This window comes from Dunckerocampus dactyliophorus, chromosome 10, assembly GCF_027744805.1.
Source record: "Dunckerocampus dactyliophorus isolate RoL2022-P2 chromosome 10, RoL_Ddac_1.1, whole genome shotgun sequence".
Taxonomy (NCBI): Eukaryota; Metazoa; Chordata; class Actinopteri; order Syngnathiformes; family Syngnathidae; genus Dunckerocampus; species Dunckerocampus dactyliophorus.
The window spans coordinates 27,054,147-27,082,004 of record NC_072828.1 but is presented as its reverse complement, the minus strand read 5'-3'; the positions used below and the strand labels follow the sequence as shown (position 1 = coordinate 27,082,004).

The following is a 27,858-nucleotide window of genomic DNA, read 5'->3' as shown; positions in this document are numbered from 1 at the left end:
ACCCGTCAAGCACTTCCGGTTAACTTGAGCGTCATAGTGCATGTACTGTATAATGTTAGTAGTCATATTTAGAAAATATTGTCGTGATACGCTAATACATATTTTGATTTTTATTTGTTGCTGAAATTGTGAATATCTCAATTTTGAGGCGCAGAGAAAAATATTTTAGGGCAGTACTTTGCGACATATACTTCCGCTTTCCAGCCGCAACCGTCTGGTTGCTATGTAGTTTGTTTATTATCTGTTTACGGTTGCTAGCTAAAGGATAGCAGCCAGCGTAAAATAACTTGTGAGGTGTTATTATAATGTCCATATGATATTTTGAGTTCTGGAGAGAGGATACATGCACCTTTAATGATGTTATCTTAGTTTCCGATGTGGGAACAAGGTGAGAATGATTGTTTTGACGTCCTCTGTTAAAACAAGGGCTACTAGCATGCCAGCTAGCCTCATTTTAGTCGGCGATGAAATAGTGTTGCTGTATGTATTATCATGAAAATGTTGCTGTATGTATTATAATGAAAATGTAAACCCATACTTATTTAACACAGACTGGGTTAATGGTGACCAAAAGTAAACCCACGGCGGCTGCGTGAAGATGGTGTCCGCTTTTTCAGATTAAGAAAATCACAGTATAGAGAATAGACCTTGCATTGCTAACGTTTACTGTATGCTATGTGTTTACAGGCTTTAATGAGTACTTTGGAATCGACGATGAAGGCTTCAGTAGAAGAAACACGTTGGATCCAATGATGTACCAACAGGAGCATCACGCTGGAATCAACAAAGGCTTCGAGGAAGAAATATAATCTTGAATAAGGAGGAGAAATGTTTGCCTTCTACGTGTGATTGAAAAAAGTTGACACTCACATGAGTTTCAAGAAGGAAGCCAAGATGGGGGACATCTTAGCCACTGAAGCCAATCTGCTCGGGATGATCAAGGAGGTAGGAACGTAGTTTTTATATAGTGAAGTCATATCAGTCTTTGTCTTCTTTCATTGGTTCTTTTTGCTTGTTTTTCCATTGCCCATACACCTGTAGTACCTCAAAGTTGAACAGTTTGATGAGACTGCTCACAGCTTTGACAAGGAGTGCAAAAGCAAAGGAAAACTTGTGTCCAAGCCTCAAGGAAATGCTCTGAGGGACTTAAAGACTCATGTCATCCAGGTACATTTATTCAATGATGATACGCCATTCCAATGTGACAACTAGAGAGTGTGCAGCCAAGCACTTGTGATGCATCATTACCTTTTTATCTCCATACACAGAAAGACCTACTTAACGCTTTCGATGATGGAGACTACAAGGTGTTCTTTGAGCTGTGGACGGAGAACATTCCATATGATGCAAACAACACAGAGGCCCAACAACTGGAGTTCTACCTTCACATCCACTTTACAGTCTACCCACTGAGAAGCCACCCTGGAAGACACGTATGCTGATTGTTTTGTCTTGCATTTTGATAATTTTAATCAGGGGAGTCCAAAGTGCGGCCTGGGGGCCATTTGTGGCCTGCAGCTGTTTTTTTTTATTAGCCTGAGGCACATTCTGAAAATATAATTTAACAAGAACATTTTTAAAAAGTAAAAATCATCAGTAATTTTGCAAGAATAAAATTGAAATTGTAAATATTAAATATAAAACATATGGAAAAAATATATACATATATAATATATATAATTAGGATAACATAAGATATGCCTTTATTGGTCCCACAAGGGGAAATTCCAGTCTTACAGCAACAAAAGTACAAGAGCACAAAATAGCAGAGTACAAAAGCAGAAAAAGTGCTAAATCAAGGTAATACTAATCAGGAAGTTATATACACGTTTTACAGCTGTATACATGTTGATCAAGCCACAGGTTTATTGCAGTTATTGTACAGGATTTTTGGAGCAGTTTTTGTTATGGCGTCTGACAGCTGTAGGAAGGAAAGACCTGCAATACCTCTCCTTCACACACTTTGGATGTATCATCCCATCACTAATGGAGCTCCTTAGTGCAATGAGTGTGTGTTGGAGGGGGTGGGCGTCTTTGTCCATCATAGAGGACAGCTTTTATTATTTATATAAAAATATACATCATGGAAAAAGTTTGGACACCCCGATTTATATGATGAGATCATACTTTTCCTAACAGCACAGCACACAAGGGTCAGCTGCTCAAGATGTCCACTAAGCTGTGCTATTGGTCAGAATGTTGCATTGCCACAAGTTACAGCAGTGTTGCTTTGTAGCGGGCTGCTCACCAAGAAGTGGATGTGCAAACTGAAAGTGAATGGGTCTTTGACTGCTTGTAACTGCATTCTGATGGTCTGCAGGACCGGGAAGAGTTTGAAGAGAGGATTTCTTATTTCAAGAAGTACCTGGAGACGCGAGGAGGAGCACTGAGCCAGGCCACAGAATTTTTGCCTTACTATGCCTTGCCCTTCGTGTCCAATCCGAGCATCCATCCCTCCTTCAAGGATCTCTTTAAGGTTCTCAGTTCTGTTATTTAAATTTGTTGTCCTTTACACAAACAATATTTGATCTCAGAGCCATCACTTCAATTCACAAAACTACATGTTCTTTCACATTTTGCTGATTTAGGATTCCTGGATACCAAAGTTGAAGAATAAACTTGAAGAGTTTCTGCCTGTGACCCTCAAGCCTTCAAACTGTCCAAGGCTGCTGACGTTATATGTATCCTTGACCTTGGTGCCTGAGAATAATGACGTGCGCGGGTTAGGTTTAGGTTACATTAAAGCGGGGGTCTCTAAAGTGTGGCCTGAAGGCCATCTGCGGCCCGCAGCACATTGCTAATCACCGCTTTTGAACAAATGCGACATATGGGATTGTCGGTGTTCATGTGCTCACCTTGTTCATTCTGTTTGAAACCGAAATATTCCCACACTGGGGATGTGGCATTCGCCTTAAAAATCATTGCTTGTGTGCCTTCATCCATGTTTGCGTATGCTGGCTCACGAGGCTAACGTGCTAGCACTCTGTGCGCTGTAGCCGCTCACGAGTAGCCCCGCCTCCACAAAGAGACTGAATGAGATGTAGGCTCACTGTCTCTGTTCACTCCACTATAGAACTAATGCACACAGACAGATGCAGAGTGAACCCTCTTATCATCCAGCCTGTGTGATACAGAGAAACGAGCAGATGAAACAAACGACATACATGTACGTCCATTTATTGAGGGCATCATAATTATCTACCTGTTTTTTTGTGTTTTTTATTGTTGGAATAATCAAATTATCAATTATCTTGACAGGCCTACAATAGGCTATGCATTTAATAACATCTAATGTGAGTAGCTAAACATTTCCGAATCACTATCATTCACTGACAACAAACCTTTCATTTGTTGCTACGCTAGGCAGCCGGGGAACCCCTTTGACCTATGGTCCCTTTAAATACGTAAAAGGCAAGATATGTTTAGAGTGCCAATAACTCACTTATTGTCTCTAATGCCAAATTTGAAATGGGAAATGAAACTCCAAAATGAAGAATAGTTGTCTTTCTCCTTCCCAGAATTGAAATTCTACAATCAAGCATCAGTTGACATGACTCTACGTCACCAAACAGATCAAACTACTGCTGTCTGCAAACTAATGCACTTAACATTGTGTTTGTAATATGCATGTAATAATAGCTACAGAAAACACTATAGACTCAACAGTAAGACAAGTAAAGGATAACAATACTTGTTGTTCTTACTGGAAATCAGAGGATCATTTTTCATCCTTCATATACATACATCCATGAAACTGAACCCTAGCCTCACCGGCTGCTGATTGGAGACTATAGATTAACATATTAGTTACACTGTCATTTCAAAAGCTGAGGAAAGAAAATAGTTTTTGTGTCCATATAGCGTAACATAAAGCAGCTTATCTGAAGGCTTTCATTGTGCAAACACTCACACAGCCGTCGTGTTTCTCTCTCACACACACACACACACACACACACACACATGCACGCACATTAAATAAACGGCTGCTTGGCTAACTTTTATTTGTTATAGAAGAAATGGGCATGCTGGAAGAGGTCCCCTGTTAAGTACTTGTCAACTCAAGCATGACAGCTGTGTTTGTCCATGTAAGGGTGTTGGAGAATTTCTCAAGACCGGTTCCATGCCTCCCTGCAAAACAAACTAGTATCAATCGTGTATCGACACCGGTTTGGCGTCACACTGTAATATGGATTATCTTAATCCTGGACAAATCGTCCGTGGGAGGGTCGTGCCTGCTTTCAACAGGATGTACAACATGGAATGACTCACAACTTTAGATATTCTTTATGCTTAATTGTATGTCGCACTGGGAGCAATGTTGGGTGGTCAAATGATGAGTGCTGACGTGTGTTCTTTAACAGATGGCATGCAGAAGGAGGGTGGAAAGAGTTCTAAAGGTAAATGTCCCAATGTTCCTTCTAACGACCACATTGTAAACACTTAAAGATTGATTAACTCGTTCAGTCCCAGCCATTTTTCAAAATTCAACGCCTTCAGTAATGGCCATTTTAGACAGATTTTTTGCCGGTGTGAATGGCCGGTGTGGAAGGGGCTGTCATTTGAAAAATGGCTGGGACTGAATAAGTTCAAATTTACCAGGCACATTATATGTGCCGCAAAGTATTGGTATCAGATCGGTATCGCCCATATCAGACTGAATTTTATCCAATATAGGGTAAGAAGAGAAATCAGTGGTATCGCACATCACTAGTGGGGGGCCCCCTACACATAAATGAATGTCTCTATTAGAAACACTGTGTTACAACGGTGACAGGGTTTGTAGGTGTTCAGCATGCTTGAGTTTCTGACTAGGTCATTGTCTTTTAACAAATGCAAGTTTTTCCACAGTGATTTCAGCAAATTCATATTTCTTGAAGAGACATACCACAATAATTAAAAGGGGCAGAAGGATGATGGCAGGTGTCCATTGGAAGTACCGGAAGAGTAAGGTCAATTCCTTTATTTTTGCTGTAGACTGAAAACGTCTGGGTTTGACATAAAAAGAGGAATATGAAACCAGACAGCAACATTTCAGCTTTTTTCCCCAGGTATTTACGTCTAGATTGGATGCGCAGTTTAGAAGATAGCACCTTTTGTTTGAACCCAACCCTGTTTTCCATCCATCTTCTACTGCTTATCTGAGATTGGGTCAGCAGCCTAAACAGGGAAGCCCAGACTTCCTTCTCCCTGGCTACTTCATCCAGCTCCTCCCGGCGGATCCCGAGGCGTTCCCAGGCCAGTTGAGAGACGTAGTCTCTCTCCAACGTGTCCTGGGTCTTCCCCGAGGCCTCCTACTGGTCGGACGTGCCCTGGACACCTCCCCAGGGAAGCATCCGGGAGGCATCCTGACCAGATGCCCAACCAATCTCATTTGGCTCCTCTCAGTGTGGAGGAGCAGCGGTTCTACTAGTTTCTCCCGGATGACAGTGCTTCTCACCTTATCTCGAAGGGAGAACCCAGCCACCCTATGTCGAAAACTCATTTCGGCCACTTGTACCCGCCATCTTGTCCTTTCCGTCACTACCCAAAGCTGATGATCATAGTCGTAGCCAGTTTTCATATGATCAAAAGTATTGGAACATGTGACTGACGGGTGTGCTTTGATGCTTATTATGTTCCTTATTCAATCAACACTGAATGTCGATGCTCAGTTGCAGGTTGGGTAGGATAGTGTTTTCTTGCATAAACTGCATTTAGAGGTGAAAACAACATGACACCTGGAGAGCTGCCTATGGGTGACAAGCAAGCGCTTGGAGAATCTGAGAGAAGATGGAAAATCAATCAGAACCGTTGCACACACATTGCTCATAGGCACTACAACCATTCGGGATGTCCTGAAGAAGGAGTAACAGGCGTGGAACAGGTAGACCAAGTAAAACATTGGTAGTTGATGACAGAAACATTGTGGGAGATGTAAAGAAAGACCCTAAACTGAACATGAACAAAGGTACAGTGGCTACACCTGAAGATGCAAACCACTAATTAGCAAGAACAATAGGAAGGTCAGGTCAGGAATTTGCCAAAAAGTCCAGAAGTGAGTCTCAGAAATTCTGAGACAAATGTTTTACAGACTGATGAATTCTCAATCTGATGTGAACTTATTGATATTGTGAATTTCTCTGCACCAGGAGAAAGCTACACATAGAATGCTCTCTGCAGAGTGAAATCTGAGTAAAAGAGCAGCTCTCAAGTTGAACAGACATGCCTTGACATACACGGTGAAATCTTACACATGTATCCGTTTACTATTTGTCCCGTTACGTAACAAATAGCTGGCTCTTAGTCACGTTGACGTCCGCCTATTTCATTGAAAGTGTGGGCTGCAAGTCATAATCTTCAGCTTGTCCCCTGTCTGGAACAATGCCGCCATGTCATGATCCGAGATCGATGTAAAGTTGTCTGGTACAGTTCTCTTCCCTAAAGTAGTCTGCCCCTTCATTGTGTCCCGTGTCCATTGCCATACTATCGCTTACTGTACGTATTTGTGTCTTTGAGAAAGTATTGAAAAAGGACACACCTGGGCAACAAAACACACCTGTCAGTCACATGTTCCAATACTTTTGTTCACGTGGTTCAAACAAAAGGTGCTATCTTTGAAGTTGTGCCTCTGATTCAGATGTAAATACTTGGAAATGAAAGCTGCAATGTTGCTCTCTGGTCTCATATTCATCTTTTGATTTCAAACCCAGTGAAAATAAATGACCTGACCTCAGTGTTCCAATACTTCTGGGGGGCGCTGTATGTGTGAAATGTTTGTTGTTTTTTTTTACTTCCGCCAAGCGCAGCGTGGAGGTTATTTTTTTGCCGGTGTTTAAAGTAACTTGAAAAGTTCTGAAGGGATTTGTATGAAATTTTCAGGAATTGTGGGAAATTAGATATGGAAGAACTGACTACATTTTGGGGGTGATCCAAAATTCAGCCTTTTCCCTCTGACTAATTATTATTATTACCGATTCACCTCATTTCAACATCAACTCATTCAACAAAGTCAGGACATTCATGCTATTAGCCACAGCACCACGTTTTTTCTTCCAGCACACAAAATGCCTTTGATCTAAAGAGTTCTAGCTACTTCCACAGTTCTCAACCCATTCAGACCGTTCCAAAGTCAAAATTCTCAAGTCATTCAGGACATTTAGCCTTCCCGGTACATTGTGCTGTCATGCTAGGTGTTAGCCATGTTAAAGTTAGTATGTTAGCATTTCTAGCATGCTAACGTTAGCATATTAGCATTTTTTCCTGGGTAGACAAGCACTATTGTGCTACATGTTAGCATGCGAACGTTAGCATTGTTAGCATGCTAACGTTAGCATAGCAACATTTTTAGCCATGTTCATAGCTAGACACTTATATAAACTTTTTATATAAACACCACTATTATGCTAGATGTTAGCATGCTAACATTAGCAATCTAAATATGTAGATAAAATAAATGTAGGATTAATATTTATGGTGTAAATGGTTATGGTGAAACTATGCCGCTTGGCGGAGGTGTACACTTTCCAAGTGCTTTTATAGTTTTCTATTCTTATGAGGTGGGGTAAAGGGTAGTAAAATATATATAGATTTGTTGTCTGGTGCATTTTGAGCTTTGCACATATTGTATTTAATTTACAACACATCTCGCATTGTTAAAGTTATCTTCAAAAAATACATGTTTGAATCTACACAGAGGTCGTGCAGCAGCTCCAACTCCAGCTGGCTGAGTCGGAGCGGCGCGCTTCCAGTCACATGCGGAAGTTCAACAAGATGCAAGCTGACTATTACCAGCTGATTGGAATCACTGCTGAGCTGGTCGACTCTATGGAGGCCACCATCAGCGGAAAAACGGTAGTGGGAGCAAACAACACACACAATGAAACACTAGCTAGCTACAAGACTCATGTAAAATTGCTGTGAAAAGAAAAAAAAACAGAAATTTAGTCCCCTGGTTTTCATGGTTATAAAAATAACAACACTGCTATCTTGTGTTAGACCTCTAAAGCTCACGGGGCCTGCTGTGTTTTCTCAGATCTCCCCTGAGTACCTGCAGAGTGTGTGTTTTCGCCTGTTCAGCAGCCAGATGAGGCAAAGTGCGGTGCAGATGAGCGACTTCACCAGGCCTGGAACTGTAAGTGGAAGTATCTGCTCTCCCTAATAGATCCGTGCCAAACCGTGTCATGCCGTGGGCATATAGAGTAGCTACATCTGCATCACTGTTTCCAGTTAAGCACTGACACTGGCAGTATGTGAGGAATGGGCAAATAATTTACGTTGAATTTACATTGATCTTGTGGTGTAGAACTGCTCAAGTTGGTAAAGCGGCATCAAGAAATACCATAAATTCCGGTGTATAAACCACAACTTTTTTCTTAAACTTTGAACCCTCTGGCTTATACATCGGTGCGGCTAATTTATGGCTAAATTCTAATCTCATGACATCTCCTTTACTCCAGAACTGATTGTTTAAATACTGTGGCATTTACGAGTCAGTCATCCTAGTCATCAGTGTACTCACAACAAGCCTGTCAACCCATTGGAATCAGTGGAGGCCAGAATATGTAACAGTATAATAACAGTCTGACTCATGGTTTCATCTTTCAAAGAACACTTTATACTCAATATTGTATATACAAATATACAAACATGTCCCAATATGAATTTAAAATAAAAAGAAAAACAACATTTTAAAGGTTTCCGATAATGCATTGCGTCTGAGCAACACATTCATTGGGGCGCCGCAATGACGTCACCTTTCCTCTTTTTCGCTTTGGGCTCCGGGTCCTCTAGCTCCCTCAGGCGGACAGAAGCAGCATTGCAGCCATTTTCTATGCTTTCTATTCTCTCCTCCAATGAAATGGTTTTCTCAACCGCAAATATATTATGGTAAAACTTTAAAATGTTTTTTTTCCATATTAAACTTGTAGCGGTACATGTTTGTATATTTCAGAGGTATAACATTTGAGTGTTAACTTGCTGTGTGATGAGTTTAATGTTGTTTGTAAGATGACACAGTGAGTCAGATTGTTATATTGAGTAATGACCTCCAGAAATTTCCAATGGGTTGAGGAGCTCGTTTATTCATAGCTCATGATTGGCTCCTCATGGACTCGTGTGCAGCACAATATGTCATTTTGTGATGTAGACATGTGCAGCTTATACATCATAAGAACAAATGTGGTTTAAATTTAGTAGGCGCGGCTTATACACCGGAATTAACAGCAGTTGATTGCAGACACTTTCTAGTTTTCTTCCTACTCAGAACTGAACAACTTCTCTGTGTGTTTGTGTTTTCTTTGCGTGTATGACACTTTTGTCCCCAAAGGGATATTACTCTATGAGTCCCTATGATGATGGCTATGTAAGTTTCTTGTTTTCATCTTTTTTTTTTTTTTTTAACGTCTGAGCTGCTCTCTGCTTCCCGTCTCGCTCGCCGTGTCTCCTTTTCCACTTGTCTCCAACTCGTGCCTCTCCTTCACTGGCAAATAACCCCCCTCAAACTGCTTTGTGCTCACCTGTCTCCCATTCCTGCTAGATTGTCCTCGTTGAAAGGGCCTCATGTGACGTATACAAGACCCCTTTTGTCAGGCGTTCCTTTAAGATGCATCTCAGTATGAAATTCACCTGCATCCTTGTTGCTCCCCCTCTCTGCTTGTTTCATTTTTCTCCCAGCACCATTTGTTGAACAGTGCAGATTTAGACAGACGCAGTCAAAGGACCGGAACGGTAAACAAAAGGAGTTTTGATGCAAAAGCATTTCTCTCATGCTCAGGTTGGCTTGAATTACAGCCATTTAAAAAGGAGGCAACCGGTGTGTTTTTCTAGAAATCATCATAATTGTCAATCAGGTACAAAAAAATAATAATTGAGTCCGGAACACATTTCTATCTGCAGAGACAGGCGGCATTGTTTTCACTGTACGGACGTAACACCATAATTGATCATAATGGACAGTTTGTTTTGTCGCTTGGCTTGAGTTTTATACGCTAGGGAATGTCGGAGCAGAGCTGTCACCATAGACTATAACATGAACAATAAAAGGCTTTACAGCATAGTAAAGGCGAGACGACAGAATAGACATTGCTTATGTAAACCTTGTATCTTCTGAGTTGCGTGACTTTGTGCTGAATGATGCAATATGAAACCAAAGTCAATGAAAAGGCAGATGGTTTGCTTAATGCGACCTTTTATACAATATAATTTTGAAACACCAGCACCCATGGTCACGTTATGGAGTGTCTTATGTTGCATTGGAACTCCCTTGGTTAAATGTTAACAAGTTACTCCCCTCATTCTATGCCTTACCCACATTTTCAGTAGTAAAAATAAAAACAAACGCATATCTCCTGCCACCACGCACCAAAAAATGTAAACAAAATGATGTAAACCCAAGATTTACACAGCGGTATAATGGAATGTTTTTGTTGTAGGGGTGCAACAATACATGTATCTGTATCGAACCGTGTGATACCACTGTGAATCGAATGAGTCGCAAACGTCACATGTCATTAGTCAGCTGACATCAAAGTCCCCTCTCGATTCGCTGTTGCTCATCCATGGCGGCAAAGATGAAATCCTCGCAGTTGGGAGCAACCAGCGGCACTTGTTGTGGCGTCTCAAGTGGCATGCAAAACTCCATTTTTCTTCTTTATTATCCAAATTCTGATAAAATACATCAGCGGTAAGATACATACAGTATACAGACAATAAAAGTCCTCATTGCATTTGTAGCAGGTAGTTTCATATAAAACCTTTAAAAAAAAAAGTAAATTGCGCCAAGCGCGCCCTGAACTCCATTATGGAAATGTATTTTTTTTACACTTGCTTGTTATTGTTGCTATTATTTTATTATTCATTGAAAAAATATTCTCATTGCTTGAGTTTTTTTATGTGTTGCCTTGACTTCGGCTGTATTGCCATTTCGGCAATTGTGTTTGTTTCTTTTGTAATTGTATTGTTTAATAGCAAGCTGAACGTGTACATGAACGATGGAAATAACGCTATTTGATGGAAATACAAATGAATCTATGAACAGAATTATTGATGATTTATGTGTAATTAGCTTTATTGCCATGTTGAATTGAATTGTAAATTATTCATATTTTCTTTATTTCATTAATATTTTTACAAGGTGCTGTTTTTGTTTTATACGGTTCTAACTTGGTTTGTACAGCAGAAAATGAGGAGATATAGCTGTATTTTCAATACAATACAAGTTTAAAAAGGCATGAAAATCTAGTATCGATAAAATAACGAACCGTGACACTAAAGTATCGAATGAAACCGAACTGTGAATTTTCTGCACCCCTAGTAAATACCAGTCAAAAGCAGTAAATGTGTTTTTGTTTTCTGTGTTTATGTTCCACTAAATGGTGCGGGGTTGCCATGGCAATGCCTGAGAGGCTTTGGTGCTTACTACAAGCCAATACAATTACAATGACTTGTCGCTGTAAGAGTCAGCTACTTCACATTTCAATCCACTTCTGTGAAAATAATGGAATACATCGTTGACCTTTCTCGGGACAAATGGCAAACTTACCAAGGTGGCAATGTTTTACGTGCTAACACAACTGTGGGTGGCTGTTCTCCATTAACTCAAACAATTGTCTGCATGGATGATCTTGCCAAACTGAATGACATGTTTGGAGATTCAGCATGTACCACACGCATGATATAAGCATGGCCATACACTAGCAGTGATGGAAGTGTTCTAGGTGAGGAACACATCTGGGTGAGTATTGGGACAGCAAACATTCACACGTACAGTTTATTGTGTACGTATACTGTATACCGACACAACCTGGTAAATTATGTTGATCTAACAGCATGAGTAAGAATGTGTAAACAAACATGTTTCTTTTCCAAAATTCATATTGATTTCCTAGGCTTCCTCAATGCTACGAGCATCCATTGCACCACAGTAAGTCCTGATGTGTTCTGTACATGTGCTTCATTTGTACAGCCTTATAATGACACTTCTTTTTCTAACAACCCCCGTCAGACCAAAGGAAGTGCCAATGCTGCCCTCTTTGGATTATGTGAAGTTGAAGAAGGACCTGCTTGAAGGATCAGACCGCCTCAGGTCCATGCTGCTTCAGGCGCTGCGCTGGGTTTGTAAATCGGCCTTCCTCGACTAGATTACATATTAAAAGGAATAGTTGGGATTTTTTGACATGAAGTTGTGTGACATCCTCATCAGCAGTGTAGTACGTCAACATGGACTTACCTAGCACATTTATCGACTGATGACGGAGGAGCAACTGGGGGTTCAGTATCTTCCCCAAGGACACTTCAGGTTCAGACCTTCAGGTTGGGAGACGACCATTCACTCTTGATGTATGACACTGCTGATGGGGATGTCATACAACTTTGTGTCAAAAAATCCCAACTATCCCTTGAAACTCCTGTTGTGTCACCTTTTGTTTCCTGACTCTGCGCTACGCATTTTCACTTTTTCCTTCTTTTTAGCGACTGACTCGCTCACTTCCTGGTGAACAGAGGGACACCGTGCTTCAGGCCTACATCAGCAATGACTTGTTGGAACGCTGCGACGCAAAGCAGGTGGAGAACCATCATTAAATCCAATTGTTTTGTAACTTTATTCTCTCAGGACATTGAATCGATCGCAACTGGACTGTTCAAGTTCTCTTTAGAAGATATTCCACCCCTCATCTGACCAGGCTTCATCAGTTCATGCTCAAAGACTAGATAGGACAAGACCTGTCCTATCTAGTCAATGACAGGCCATCAAAAGACTTTGAGCTTCAGCGACCCACCAGTTGAGAATCACTGCGTCAGAAGACATTTCGCCTCTCATTCGAGCAGGCTTCACCACTTCATGCTCAAAGTCCTATTTTTAACTAGATAGGACCCTTCTAGCTTATAATATGTATAAATGAAGGAACCAACTAGCCAGTGGACTGAATGAACCGGTGAGGTTGTTGGTGTTTATGTGCCTTGTGAGTTAATACCTTTCCAGCAACTGGTTTCAGGTAAAAAAAATAAAGAAAAATAAAAAATCGAATCATCCCTGCACTTCCTGTCTCAATAGGAAGTGCTTCTTTTACTGACTTTGAAGAATGACATGGTGCGACAGTACATGGCTCGTCTCATCAATGCATTTGCCTCCTTTGCAGAGGGTAAGTGATCAACCGCTACAATAAATCACTGAATTCAAAGTCCTGTGATCCAGTAGATTTGTTTAATAGTTCCAGCAATGCTGTATTTTCATTGTTTCTCACTTATATAAAAAAAAACAATGCAATACAAAGAAGAACTTATTGACATACAGTGGTAGGTATTGATCTACCTTGCACTTGTGAAACAGCAGGAAATTGCATCTCTTAAGCCTACATGGAATGGATAAATGTCAGAATGTTACTTCTTTAACTTTTAACTAACCATTTTGAAATTGAACCTGTGTTGTGTTTGTGCTTCCAGGGCGGGCTTACCTCTCCCAAATCCCGTATCTCCTTAGAATCCTGATGGACACACTTACCACAGAGGAGAAGGACTCCTTGACCAGAGAGAATGTACTAGTGGCTCTGCAGAAACTCAGCCTGAGGTGATGGAGAGTTTGGAAAGCACAGTGTGTCGCAAATAATCGCTCATTCAACAGTGATTGCCACACATATTTCTAATGTTTAATCAACCTTTATGATCACACCTCTAATGTAGGAGGAGCCAGCAGACGATCATGATAGAAAATGATCTGATTGGCTGGCTTGTGGATGAACTCCATGACTCAGACTGTCTGAGTGATTCCACCCTAGAGTATTCTGCAGCTCTTCTTATGAACTTGTGCCTGCGAACAAAAGGTGAAGCACCCAATATGAATCTGAGGTCATTTGTTTGTGTGGATGTTGGGATTGTGTGCTTATTAACCGGCTGTGTTTATACAGGAAAAAGGAAGTGTGCAGAGAACGCAAAGCACGTGCTGAAGGTCCTAACTGACCTCCTTGGACATGAGAACCATGAGGTGACTCAAACATCTGTTAATTCCTGCAAACAATTGTCATAGACTGACACAACTACAGAAAAATATACATACATACAGTAGAGCCGCGCGTAAAGGAGACGCCCATACTCGCCACTAGTGAACGATAATGTAAAATGATCAATGAACAGATGGAATCCGAGTCACGGTATAGAAGTTAGATACTGTATGTTTCACTGTTGCGTCTTACAGCACCGTAGAGTCCGTTCAAGGAAGGCAGAACAAAGTGCGAAATCTTGACGAAAAAACATCAGTGAAGTGTAGACATAAACATGCAAAAAATTGTAGTGTACATTTTACCTTTATTATCATATTGTTACAAATGATTACCGACTAAGGCAGAATGAGATGTGCTTTCTGCTGCTGTGGAAAAAAATGAGATATTTTTTGAGTTTTTTATTTATTTATTTTTTTTTTAGCAAAAATACACTAATTTGCGGGCCGTGAATGCCGTATTGCAAATGTGTGGGGATCCACTGTAAATACAGTATGTCACTCACTCACTGTGGATTTTTATACATCTGTAATAATGCATTTTTATCAGTTTAATGGAGAGATTTGCCAAAGTTTATTATTTTATTAATTTATTGCGTGATATATAGTTTCTAATAATGTGGCTACCAGTGACATGCGCTGAGCTTTATGACTACTGAGGCACAGACTTCTTTGGAGTTAATTTTTTATATTAAGACACATTGCTCATTAAGAGGATAACAACACAAATAAAACAATAATGTCACTTTTGTTAAAAAAAGATTTTTTGAATACTTGATAGTCCCATTTACATTTTTTTTATCTTACCTTTTGTATATGAATTTCCTGTGCCCTATCCTTCTCCGAAGTTCTGATACTTTGTTGTGAAAGTCTGATGACCTCCTGAGATCTTGTCCCAAGTGGAGGAGTTTAAGTACCTTGGGATCTTGTTCACGAGTGAGGGAGGGATAGAACGCTCACGGCAGCCTCATTTTAGTTTTCTGCCCTTTATTTGATCAGAAAATGTACAAATTCAACAATTTTTACTAAATAAAATGTTAAAACTATGAGAATTATAGTACTGTATTGTATTTCGCCACACATGAGGCGTACTTTTTACGCACGGGTATCTGTTTCCTTGCAGATTCGTCCATATGTGAATGGAGCACTGTACAGCATCTTGTGCATCCCATCTGTGAGACAAGAAGCAAAAGAGATGGTGAGATAGCGAAGATGTCTTCACTCGCTTTGCAGACATCTCACTTTGCTTTTCTTTTCCTGTTTAATGTTGCAACACATCAAGCAGGTGTTCAGGCTTACCCAGCTGCTCCTTTTTTTTTTACAGTTGTTTTGCTTTAGGGATTCAAAACATTCCATATGACATTATATTCCATATAATCTTCCAAAGCCTTTGAAATGTACAAATGGGAAAGGTGACATTTTAAATCCTTTGGTTAGGCTCATATTAATAATCCACTGGAATGTGTGTTTTGCCTCCTCGTGTAGAGTGTGGATGAGATCCTTTGCTGCTACAGCAAAGAGGACAACCCCGATCTTAACAGGCAAATCGGCTTCATCATTAAAGAGCTCAACTCAGGTCAGTGCATGCACATGTACATTATTTCACTTGCTCACTACAATCAGTGGCGGAGCCAGCAATGTTTCATTGGGGTGGCCAAGGTGAGACTATTACTCACATAGGGGTGACAATAACTTGATACCTGAAATGTCGAGATGGCCAGCAATGCCACTGACTACAATGCAGGTCTCTGAATATTGGTTCCCAAACTTTTCACAGCTGCGTACCCCTTCAGACATTGGACTTGAAGCCATGTACCCCCTCCTCCTGCACTCTTAAACAACATAAACCTTTTTTAATCTACATTAACTTGATTAACATGATTAACTGATTAATTTATAGTAAGTAATTCTTGTTCAAAAATCTGTATTTTGCGTGGTCAAATGAACGTTTGACATGAGCACTGATAAATAGGTATGTATTGGTCCTAAATGTCTTTTATTTCAGCCAGGTGTTTGAATGGGATGAACTTGAACTTGCAGTCGCTATAATTTAAGTCTGCATATTAATTTGATACCAAACTGAAAGGGGAAATTGAACAAACATGATAAAGCAGTATCCAAAGTACAAAAATACACACAAGCAGTGATAAAGCCCCATTTTCGGGGGAATCCCCACTCTCTCATCCTGACACGCACATACATTGACAGGTTTTCACAGTGCGGGGATTGGAACACCAATATAAATTAAATATTCAACATGAAATACTCTTAATGCACAACATCAGCATCAAACTTACTTACTTGTTCATATAACTCACACAGAGCAATGAACAACTTCACGCCGTGTCTCCTGTTTTCTTTCTGCTTTGACTGCGCCGCTCAGTGCTGTGAGGCGTTCAGGCGCACTCGTAATTGTAAGTGTTACGCGGTAATTGTTTTTCATTTTTATTCACGTACCCCTTATGACAATTGGTGTACCCCACTTTGGGAACCTATGGCCAGGGGCGGAGCTACCATCAGGCAAACACATTCACTTGCTTGGGGCCCCGAGATTTCCAGGGGCCCCCAAACATCTCATACAAACTGATTATTGATTTTTTTTTCTTCAGTTGTAAAGTACTTTCTACTGTTTTGAAATGACTAAATACACCCCTGCCTATGGCCTATAGGACGCATTCGCCGAAGTAGCTGACTAAACAAAACTGAACGTTGAAGTGGACTCAAAACTTGCTTATTTTTTTTGCAGTGTTCAATCACCGACAGCATGCAATGTTAAGTTCATGGAAAATAGTGGTAAATAAAACCTTGCACTCGCAAAGCATTCATGTCGGTGATGACAGTCGTGATGTTTGGAGACCGTGCAATTTTTTTAGATATGAATATTATTAGAATTAACTGAATGAAGGTTTATTCATGTGGAGTAATTTGACAACAGAACTATAGCCTCACTTCTTGCTTAGCAGCTTGTGCGAGCTGACGGATGTCATGACAAGTGACATTTACGCGATCGACCCAAAGTACATTGGCGACCTACTGGTAGCTCGCGATCGACGTAATGGGCACCCGTGTTTTACAAGATGCAATTAGAGTTCATATCAGAGCCACTTAGTTAAACTATGATATTCTATGTTTCCCCCAATATCCAGGATTACATTATCAATGAAGGAAAGATCAAACGTTATCCAATATTCATTTTATCATAACTATATCTCAATAATGTAATAATTACAACCATGGAATTTCCATTTCACCTACGACTATGGATTTGAAAATAGACATAGCATAGAAGATCCTTGTAAAGATCTCTGCAGGTTGGGAGAACGTGTCATGTCTTCAATATCTGCTATTGTAGATGTACTTTATACTACTAATAACACATGAATAATAAATCATGTATTCCTCATATCGGGAAATATAAGTGAAGTTGTTTTTATTTTTACCATAAAACCATCCAGCTGAGGAAGAAGGGCCAGAGTCGGACGACGAAGAGGATGAGGATGACAATGATGTAAGTTAATACTTTGATGAGACACACCCAGTCCATCACAGAAACATAATAGTGACACACATATTTAACATAAGATTTTAAAAAAACAAAGGAGAAAATGAGGAGCCAAACCCAAAGAATTTGTTGTAAAGCGTACGGTAGTGGAGATGCTTATCTTGATATGGCACAGGTATTGCATGTCTTCCTCTTGTACATGTGTGAACGTTTATTTGGTGAGAGGCAGCAGGATTTAGTGTTAAAGAGGTTTATGAAGATTTATGGAGCTGAGGTCTATAAAGCTGGGCCTCCACCTGTACCTCATATCCATTTGTACTGGTGACCATGACACCAAACACTTGTGTAAACTAGTTTTTAAAGGATTCCTGTGGAGAACTGGAACACACAGTCTCACAAAGCTTACAGACTGAAGCATATTTTCACTACATTCAGCCTAAGAGCAGAGCAGAAACACTTGAATATCTTTTGTGTGTGGGATTGTGTTGTGACAGGAAGATTTAATAGAGGCAGACCTGGATAAAGAGGAAGTCCTCCAGCCTCAGCCCAGGGAGCTGTCTGGGGAAAGTCTGCTCACCACTGAGTACCTGGGTGTAAGAGTGCATACACACACACACACACACACATTCAACACAGCATTTACATTCACATACTTACACACCCGAGTGCGGTGTGGCGTTTTTTTTCCTAAGACTAATGTAAATGTAGCAGGAAGCCTCACAGACACAAGAGGTACACTAATCTTTTTACTTAAAGGCGCTTTTAAGACAAAGGGTAAGCATGTAGCGAAGCATGCGGCCATTACATTATACATTATTAAACCTTCAGTAGTCGTATTGACCTGAAATTTGTCACCCATTTTAGGAGTGTGGCCAAATTGCCACCAAAGGCGCATGTCGAAATATTTGTATTTATGTACTGTAGTGTAATGTGTGTGGTCTTTGACAGGTAAAATTTGATCTGAAACAGGTACATGCTTTGCATGCTAATAGTCATGTCTAGGGTTGGGTGATATGGACCTTAGCATGTATCATGATATTTATGGGATGGATCGCGATATGACTATATAATTAAATTCAGCAGAGTCTTTCATAAGAAGCTACAACCTTTAACCCATATAAGTAAATACACGAGCGTTCCTTCTCCTCACCATGACAGCATTTCATTCACATTGTCAATTTCTGCGAGATTCCACGTTTAACAGTAAATTCCGTTTTTACTGGCCGATTCCATTAATGCAGAAATCATAGAGCCCTACATGCTATGGTACACGTGAGGCTTCTGTACCGGTATTATTCATTTCCTTACCATTGGAAGAATTTATACCGGTATTTAACAAATTATCGCCCAACCCTAGTCGTGTGTGTGTTGGTTGTGCAGATTATTACCAACGTACCCAAAGTGAAGAGGAAATCGACCCGACAGCATCAACCAAGCGCTGACGAGCCCCTACAGCGGCCGGTGACCCCGAGCTCTCATCGTAACACTAACGCAGGGTGAGTGAGTGTGTCTTATTACAGTATATAACTGGCTCCTTACTGGTAGACTTTAAGATATATTTAGATTTTGGTGTTTATCAACAGTGACTTGGTCCCGCGAGTCCAGTTCTGGTTGGATTTCCGTGACGAGGAACGTAGTTCCGCTTGGCTGCTGCGTCATTTAAGTAAAGAGTTTGGCTTCTTAAAACAGCGTTCAAAAGAGTAATACATTTGCATTAAAAAAAAACAGACCTCACAAATCGCTGGGTGTTATGTTTTTCTCCCGTCGTATCCCTGCGCACTGTCGCCTGTCCATTCTTACGTATGTGATGAAGACGATCACATCTTCTTCCACTGTGGAACACACACGTAAACAAGATGGCCGCGGCGCTCAGTCGCGGAAGAAGATGCGAGCGTCTTCATCACATACATAAGAATGGACAGGCGACAGTGCGCAGGGATACGGGGAACACCCAGCGATTTGTGAGTTCTGACTTTTTTTGAGGAGGCATTTTTATTATGCAAATGTATTACTCTTTTGAACGCATATCGTTTTGAGAAGCCAAACTCTTTACTTAAATGACCCAGCGGCTAAGAGGAACTACGTTCCTCGCCAGGGGATGTCATACAACTTCATGTCAAAAAATCTCAACTATCCCTTTAATCCGCCTGGGGGTGATCACATGACATCAGCACAAAAAGAACAACAAATGGCTCATTGTTAAAACTTAAGTTTGGACAATGACGCACACCTCCAACAATAAAGAGCAAAGAGGTCATTATGACAATGATCGTGTTGCCCGTTTTGAAACGTTTCAACCTATTGTAATCTTTAAAAGTAGAGCAGTGGGTCAAAGAAGGAAATGGGTCAGCCTATAGCTTGAAATTAAGTTGTGTATGAAAGGAAAGGTTTTAAGGAGCAATGGATATGGACTCTAGTAACTGATGTGATCTGCTGCTGATTATTGACGCTTATCTGCAAGTGGGGGCGTACCACAGGGAAGCAGCATAAATTGAAATGTGTAGGATGAAACCATTTTTAACAGCATCTTATCTCTGGCTTCATCCAAAATCATATCTCAAGTGTGTTCCCCTGCGTGTCATGTGTAGGGATTACCGCCCAGGAAATCAGGGTGGTGATGGAGGCAGGGAGGTTGGGAACAGGAATGAGCAAAACACCTCCTCTCCGTTCAAATACGGCTCGCGACCTCACACAGGCTCTGGCAATCGCTCATGGGCGGCTGACTCCCTGCATCAGAGCACAAGTGAGTAGAAAAGTTTATGTGGAATTACAAGAAATACTACAAGTGTCAGCACACAGCAATCACTCGTAAAGGCATGCTTGGGTGCGTTTGGAGTGGAACAACTAGTGAGCCCTGACCTCAACACCCTCAAACACCTCCAAATAAACTTGCCTTTTTATTCTAGAGGGAATTTTTTTTCATGCAGCGAGGTGTCGTCTATTAATACTCTTTAAGGTGGCGACAACGCTCAGTAGTGCTGTTTGAAACCCACTTTCATAGAAGAAGACCAGCAACCTTTGTTAGTATATTTGGCGATCTTGAGTGGCACAGGAAATGGTCAGAGGTATCTTCAGGTATCACTTGCAGGTATCAAACTAACATCTACTGACATACATGCAAAACTATACGGGCATGTATAACCCGCAAGGCATGCTGGGTAACTTCGCTATAGCTGCCCCACATGCTCCACAGTAGCAGCGTGTTATTGTGCACTACCTCAAATTCAATCTGCACTGTCTTTTCATCAAATATTTGAGAAATTTGAGTTGGAAAAATGGGGGAAGGTGGGTCACGCAGCCAAACAAGGTGAGAAGCACTGAACTTGAACATGACAAACGATGCTTTTCTTTTATGTCCCATTTGCAGCAGTTTAGTTTGCTAATAGTTGTCAGATGTAAAAAGGTCTGAAGTCATCTTTAATTTCCCTTCATCACACACACACAGACTTGGAGTTCGGCCGTCTACCTGAGACTTCTGAGCTGGACCGATCCTACGAGGCCCAAGCAAGAGACGGAAACCTGCAGAAGGACAAACCCCATGACAATTTATCAAGGTGACTTGAAACACGTCCGCAGAAATCACATTTCATCAATGAAAAGTTAGTATGATTTTCATAACGGTAGGGACAAGGGATGTCCAATATTGGCATAAAAATGATATTGAATCATGCCAGTCGTTTTTTCTGCCGATAACGACATCAGCGCTTGAGTGAGACCTCATCAAACTGCACGGTGCTCCACATAGCAACAAGTTTTCCAGCTCAGCATGTCAGCGGTCTGGAATTAGTGGCAAATTGAATTAGCAATTTACACCATACACATAGCAATATAGAGGCGACTAAAGACAGAAATGCCATCAGTGTCTTGACTGTCTCAGGTTGGTTTTTAATGTGCTGCTCCACTGGAGTGATGTATCTTCCCACAGTTTTTGAAGTAGAGTTGCATAAAACTAGAAAAAAATTAAACTGCATTCCATCCAGCGTTCATGGATGACCATCACCTGCATGACTGAGAGCCTATGCAGCCATGCAGTTGCATAACATTCAATTATAGATGCTATCAGTGATGCTGGAGCCTGTGAAATGACTGTTAGCAGAGAGGAAAAATGAAATCCATCTCTTAGGACATCGGATAGCTCCACCAGCTTATTGCCAGATAAGGACATTAGCCAAATTTGGACTTTCACTGACTACTCAGTGTCAAGTGCCATCCTGAACACCCCATTGATTTTCCTTGGTATGTACTTACTTTATATCTGAGACAGCATGATGCATTTGGTTTCCAGATAGTCTTGAAATTCAGAGCCTCAGGCCCCACAACCAAGCCCTTACGGAATGAGCTACTATACCACTGCCAACCCCTACAATGAATACAAATACAAACTTGCGCTTGTAAAGTAGCGGTTGTGTGTGTGCTATGGATGAGCCTGCTGATAGCTATCTTGAAAGCATCAGCAATCAAGTCTGGTATGAAGATGTGGGGGCTTTAGATTGAAACAAGCTAAATGAGTGCTATCACGTGTCAAGGTCAAAGTTCCGGCAGGCATTGTGCCTGCAAAGCACCTTGTCACGTAAGAGCAGGATGAATGATCCCAGCAACCAAGTAAGAAAGGCTGATGTTGAACAAAGTGACTTCATAACGTTGCATAGTCAGGGGATGACTCAACAAATATAGCTTGAACACAAACGACCATCCATCCATGCATCCATCCATCCATTTTCTGTACCGCTTGTCCTCATTAGGGTCGTGGGTATGCTGGAGTCTATCCCAGGATGAGAGGCTGCTCCTCACAAATGACATTGACTGCATTTGTATAGAGCAGTGTACAGTTTATAGAGCAAAGCCTGGACTTACTGCATTTCTTCATCTCCTCTTTCCTCTTTCAGCGGAGATTCAATCGCGGCATTTGTAAGCAAACCTAAGATCTCCCGAACTCCTGAACCAGGAGCCATGCCGAGAGACACCGCCTGGACCCTGGCGCCCACGTTTTCCCACTCTGAACCCCAGCAGAGCAGCCGGCCGTGCTCTGCAAGCTCCGCAAGTGGAGTCGGAGAGCAGAGTGGAGGTGGGTCTAATGGTCTGGAAAGGGTGAGACATCAACATGACACATGATTGGAACAGGTTTTCAAATTCTTGAAAAGAGTTGCAATGGTGTATGTTGTGGCCTCCTTGTACCTTTTGCCGCTGAGAGCTCTCACAGCTATAATTGGAAGCATTTGGAAATACTAGAAATCAGAAGATCTACCCACTAAATGGTATTTTCATTGTTTTTTTACAGATAGTATCGTGATTCTTTATAACACTGCCCTGTGACTGACCAGTTCAAGGTGTACCCCGCCTCTTGATCCTGTATTGTAATATTATTAGGGGTGATCGATCCGATCGATCGGCCACCGATCAGTATCAGCAGATTTCCGTGAAAAAGCACGGTATCAATACTTGCTTTATAATACAGGTCACATCCGGCAATCAGCCCCACCCCCATTGCAGCATCCGGCCTATAGCGACCGTATCCCGCCCACTTTCCCTTCACAAAGCCAAAACAAGCATGTCTGTCGTCGTGAGAGTGATGCCACGAAAATATCTTAAAAAGCTTTAGTTTGGTGCTGCATTTGGTGGGCGGGGGGGCACTTTGCAGAGTGTGGTGTTCCCCCCGGTGAAAACGGCCCCCACAATTGAAAGCTTTAAGTCTCGTCTTAAAACCCACTTTTATTCTCTGGCTTTTAACTCGGCGTGAGTCGTGTGGTCCTCTGTGTCTTTTATTCTTTTCTTTTTAATTTTGATTGGTTTTATTTATTCTACTTTTTATTTTATTTTATTTTATTTTATTTTATTTTATTTTATTTATTTATTTATTTATTTATTTATTTATTTATTTATTTATTTACCAGCTTATTGTATATTTGCTGTTATTACTTCTTGTTTTAAATATTTTACTGTTTTAAGCGTCTTTGTTTTTATTTGATCTTCTAGCTTTTACTGTCGTCATTTGTACTTTTACTTCTTATTATTTATGGTTTTACTAGTCTTTACTAGTCTGGAAACTGTGTTCATAACATGTGCTATATAAATAAAGTGGATTGGATTGGATTAAACATTTACACTTCATCTATGTGATCCGTATCAGTATCAGCCCATTTCACTCACGGATGATCAGTATTGGTATCGGCAGCATAAAACCCTGATCGGAGCGTCCATAAAAAAAAAACTTAAATTAAATATGTATTTAATATTACGTATTATAGTTTGGTTTGATTAATAATTGTATTACTTAAATGAATTTATTTGATAATTAATTTCCATATTCTTGGCTCTTCCATAAGACAGGGAGGACATGTATGGCATTTCGGGTATATTTTATCTGTAAATGTTTTAAAATATTGAAAATATAAATATTATATAAAAAGTTAAATCTAAAATGGGAAGCTTGAGCTCCTCCAGAGCTTGCAACTCTGGTGCTCTTAGACGAGCGATAGCATCAATTCCATGCACTCATGCGTCTTACTTCCGCTTCCAACACCAGGCGCCCTCCCCCCGATCCATAAATCCTGTAATAGAGCCTAATGCTGAGTGTGTTTTCCAAGTCTGGCGTGTGTCAGACGTCAATGAGCTCATGGAGACGTCACTTAATCGAACTTTGAAGGGAGCGGAAACGAAGGCACACGGCACAACAAAGTAAATAAGTGCATTTATTGTGAGCATCCATTGCTTTTTTCCCCATAATGTCCCTTGTTATCTCTTTCCAGCCACTATCAGTCCAATTAGTTTACACTTGAGTGCAGTTTCTGCTGCCTGTTTGGCGTTTTTATCCCTAATATTTGCCACTTGCTGGTTTCCTGACTCCAGGGGGGGTGGTGGAACATCAGCTGCACGCTGAGGCACATCACCCTTCAGGGCCACATTTGCTACGCAACAGTCACATGCCAGCGCCGGCCACCCACTCTGCACATAAACAGGGGAGCTGCTCATCATAGGAAGATGGGAAAAAACATGCTTTTATACCCCCCCGGATTGAGTAGGGGAGATGGTTCCATAACAGAGGAGCCTGATAACTAAATGCTCTACCTCCCATTCTACTTCTAAAAATCCTAGGAGAGGCAAGTAATTGTAAATTGTGGGAGCTTGGTGTTCTCCTGGGTTGGTAGGGTTCTAGGAGCTCTTTAAGATATGCTGGTGCCTGACCGTGTAGCGCTTTATATGCAGGAAGGAGAATTTTCAACTGCAGTGAGGCTAATACAGGTGAGATATGATCTCCTTTGCTGGTTCCGGTTAAGGCTCGTGCGGCAACCTATTATCAGAGTGTTACAATAATCCAACCTGGAGGTCACAAAAGCAACAACAAGTTTTTCTGCATCTGGTAGTGGCAGGAATTGTCTGATTTTCTTTATGTTTGGTAAATGAAAAAATGCTGTTGTTGACACTTGTCGTATTTTGGAAAGGTCCTGATGGAGGATGACACCAAGGTTGCTGACTGTATTGTGGGGTTTCAAGTTAGTTCGAGTTTAGGCTTTTATTGTTAATAGTGGTTCGACACATATGACCACTAAGAATGGTGAAAGCTTTTACGATGCTAACATTTTGATCCTGCGATAGAAATATTCACTCAAAATGTTATAAATTAAAAGCTAACGGTCTGTCTTGTTGCCCCTACCCCCCGACGAACCCCCTGTGTTCTCCTCCAGGCAGCCACTCAAAGCGGAGGTGAAGAGGGAGCTGTCACCACGACGTAGCTCTATCTCCCCCGGAGCATCGGGCTTCCTGTAACCTCATCCTTCCAGGTTTTGATCAGGGTCAGGGTAACAGAGAGGGTCCAGAATCGGCGGCGGGGGCGCAGGGGCTTGAACAATGCAAAGGATTGTGGTCCTGCATTTTTTTTCTCGGCTTCAGCGCAGACTTTTGTAACCTAATATGGGGTCAGACAATAATCGCGTCCCCCAGCCGGCCAAGCTGGAGCTCTTTGTGGCCTCGTTTGGCCCTCAGTTTCTCCACTCTCTCTCGCAACGAGGTCACACTTGGCACACCTGAAAATGTGCAACATCCTGCCGCCATGACAGGTCACATAGCTAAGATTTTTTTAAACTGGATCTATTATTTATTGTAATGTTTACTGCTACAGAGTTAAGGGACGATGACCTAACAAAGAAATATGACATTACATCGTTTGTTCCAAAAGCTCTGACACAGACTGAAACAATGTTTTATAATATAAAAAATCCTAGGAATCCAATGAATCCATTCCAGACCCCCAAAAATATAAGCAAAAAGTACCATTTAATAGGGAATAATTCTACTTTTACATGCAGAAAACAATGTGAAATGATTATAAATGGTGAATGAAATGAATAAATAAAAAACATTTAACATCACTACAGAAAATGAAGCAGGATTTTGGCGAAAATTGCCATATCATGGGGCGTTCAAAAACCGAGGTTTGACTGTCTGTATATAGCAGGGGTGTCCAAAGTCCAGCTCGAGCCTGTTTATTTTATTATTTTATTTTTTTATCGGCACCTGGCACCTTCTAAAAATAGAATAGAAAATGGAAAAAAAACAAACCATCCACAACAGCAAAAATGGAAAAATCAACAGTAATTTTACAAGAATAAAGTCAAAATATTAAGAGAAAAAAGTTGTACCGTAAAGCACCGTGTATAAACCGCACCCGTGTATTAACCACACCCCCATTTTCAGGCTCATGCCGGGGAAAAAAAATTTTAGTTCATAAATGCTTGCCAACACTTTCATCTCAAATCAACATGCGTAAAGGTACAAAACAATTTCAAAAAGAAGAATAAAGGAGAAATCTGAACTTCGGCATCTAGATCTTTAATATTATGGCCAAGCACAGATTAATAATAATAATAATAATAATAATAAATAAAAATAAAGAAATTTGCAATTTTCAGAGATGTTTTGATATCTTATCTTTCACTCCTTCTCTTTTTCTCTGTTATTTTTTTGCATTGCTTCAGTGTGAATTTGAATCAACTCCAACGTTGTATTGTATTTTACATTGGAAGCTTAGGTTAGCTTCAGTGTATATAGAGATCGTTTCACTGTGAAAATACAGACAGCCGTCACATAAGTTACTGTAGTTGCATACACAAGCATTTTCAGCAACTGTACAGCAGAGGGCGCTAAAGTCAAAGCAACTGTCTGACCCACAGACGGCTATTCTAAAATGGACTTCTCGTCAATTTCTGCGTCTGGTCACAGACCTGTCATCGTGTAGAAACCGCACCCCGATTTTTTGCTTCTTACCAGTGGAAAAAAAGTGCGGTTTATACACGATGCTTTACGGTAATCTAACAAGAAGAAGTCCTAATTTTACGAGAACAACACTGTAATATTATAAAGAAAATTCATTCAAGTCATTTTAGGCATACATTTGAATATTAAAACGTTTTGGAGTCGTAATATCAGAAACAAACAAAACAACGAATAAAGTTGAAATTTTGGGTAAATTATGTTGAGGAAAAGTTATAAAGTTGGGAGAACAAAGTCAAACTATGATGGGAATAAAGTCATAATTCCGAGAAGAAAATTTATAAGAAGAGAGTTGAAAAAGTTGGAAAAAAGTTGAAAAAATGAAAAAACAGCTGTAATTTTATAAAAATAAAGTCAAAATATTAAGAGAAAAAAGTTGTATTCTAGCGAGTAAAGTTGCATTTTACGATAAGAAATACGTAATATTATGAGGGGAAAATAATGGCATTTTAGTCATAGTTTTTTTAAAAGTCGTGACATCTTGTCAAACAAACAAAACAATAAAATTGTAAGTTTTAGAAAATTTATTTGTGGAAAAATGGTATCATTATGACAATAAAAGTCCAAATATGATGGGTATACAGTCACAGTATAACAAAAAGAAAATTTACAAAGATTATTTAAGAAGAAAGTTGAAATATTGGGGGAAAAAAAAAAAACAGCAAAAATCAGGGGAAAATAAGAACAAAAAGCTTTTTCATCTGTATCACAAAGCTGAGATGCATCAGTATGTGGACACCCCCGGTATATACAGTACATTATACACGTGGTTTTTATTATATATCTTTTGTTAGCGCTGTCATCTACCGCTTAGTGTACTACGCACTTAATTGAAGTTATAAAATCTTTTTATTTATCAATATCCACCATCATGTACATACATCCTATGGCAAAAAACTTGAAATTGTGTGACTGTTGTAAATGCATCATTCTGTAAATTGCACATTTGCACTGTTGGGATATATTTATGTGGATTGCAACATTGGTTTTTGTTACGGTAAGACATCTTGGCGAACATTGCATTGGCACACAATAAATGACATGCAAATAATCAAACTGCCGTGTGGCCCACTTTCCCAAGGGCAGGGATCAGACTCTGCTTCAGAAAGTCAGAGCACGT

The 27,858-nt window shown here is 40.4% G+C and overlaps 1 protein-coding gene across 3 annotated transcripts; it reads left to right on the top strand.

Annotated features, from left to right (window-relative positions):
* The first annotated feature begins 217 nt into the window (after nt 1-217).
* LOC129188519 (lisH domain-containing protein ARMC9) lies at nt 218-27,794 on the top strand. Of its 3 annotated transcripts, none has more exons than XM_054789175.1 (26): nt 218-388; nt 688-945; nt 1,042-1,167; nt 1,269-1,433; nt 2,321-2,476; nt 2,589-2,681; nt 4,373-4,397; nt 7,673-7,830; nt 8,012-8,110; nt 9,305-9,340; nt 11,865-11,899; nt 11,981-12,089; nt 12,448-12,540; nt 13,031-13,118; nt 13,420-13,543; nt 13,657-13,796; nt 13,881-13,957; nt 15,093-15,167; nt 15,455-15,545; nt 17,425-17,477; nt 17,966-18,064; nt 18,852-18,967; nt 20,060-20,214; nt 20,917-21,025; nt 22,358-22,536; nt 25,158-27,794. In XM_054789175.1, exons 2-26 carry the CDS (start codon nt 871-873, stop codon nt 25,199-25,201), a joined length of 2,520 nt encoding a protein of 839 aa, XP_054645150.1. In that variant the 5' UTR covers nt 218-388; nt 688-870; the 3' UTR covers nt 25,202-27,794. The 3 variants fall into 3 exon arrangements, with proteins under 3 accessions (XP_054645150.1, XP_054645151.1, XP_054645152.1); XM_054789176.1 differs by having other exon boundaries at nt 25,154-27,794; XM_054789177.1 differs by lacking the exon at nt 9,305-9,340.
* Nucleotides 27,795-27,858: the final 64 nt, after the last annotated feature.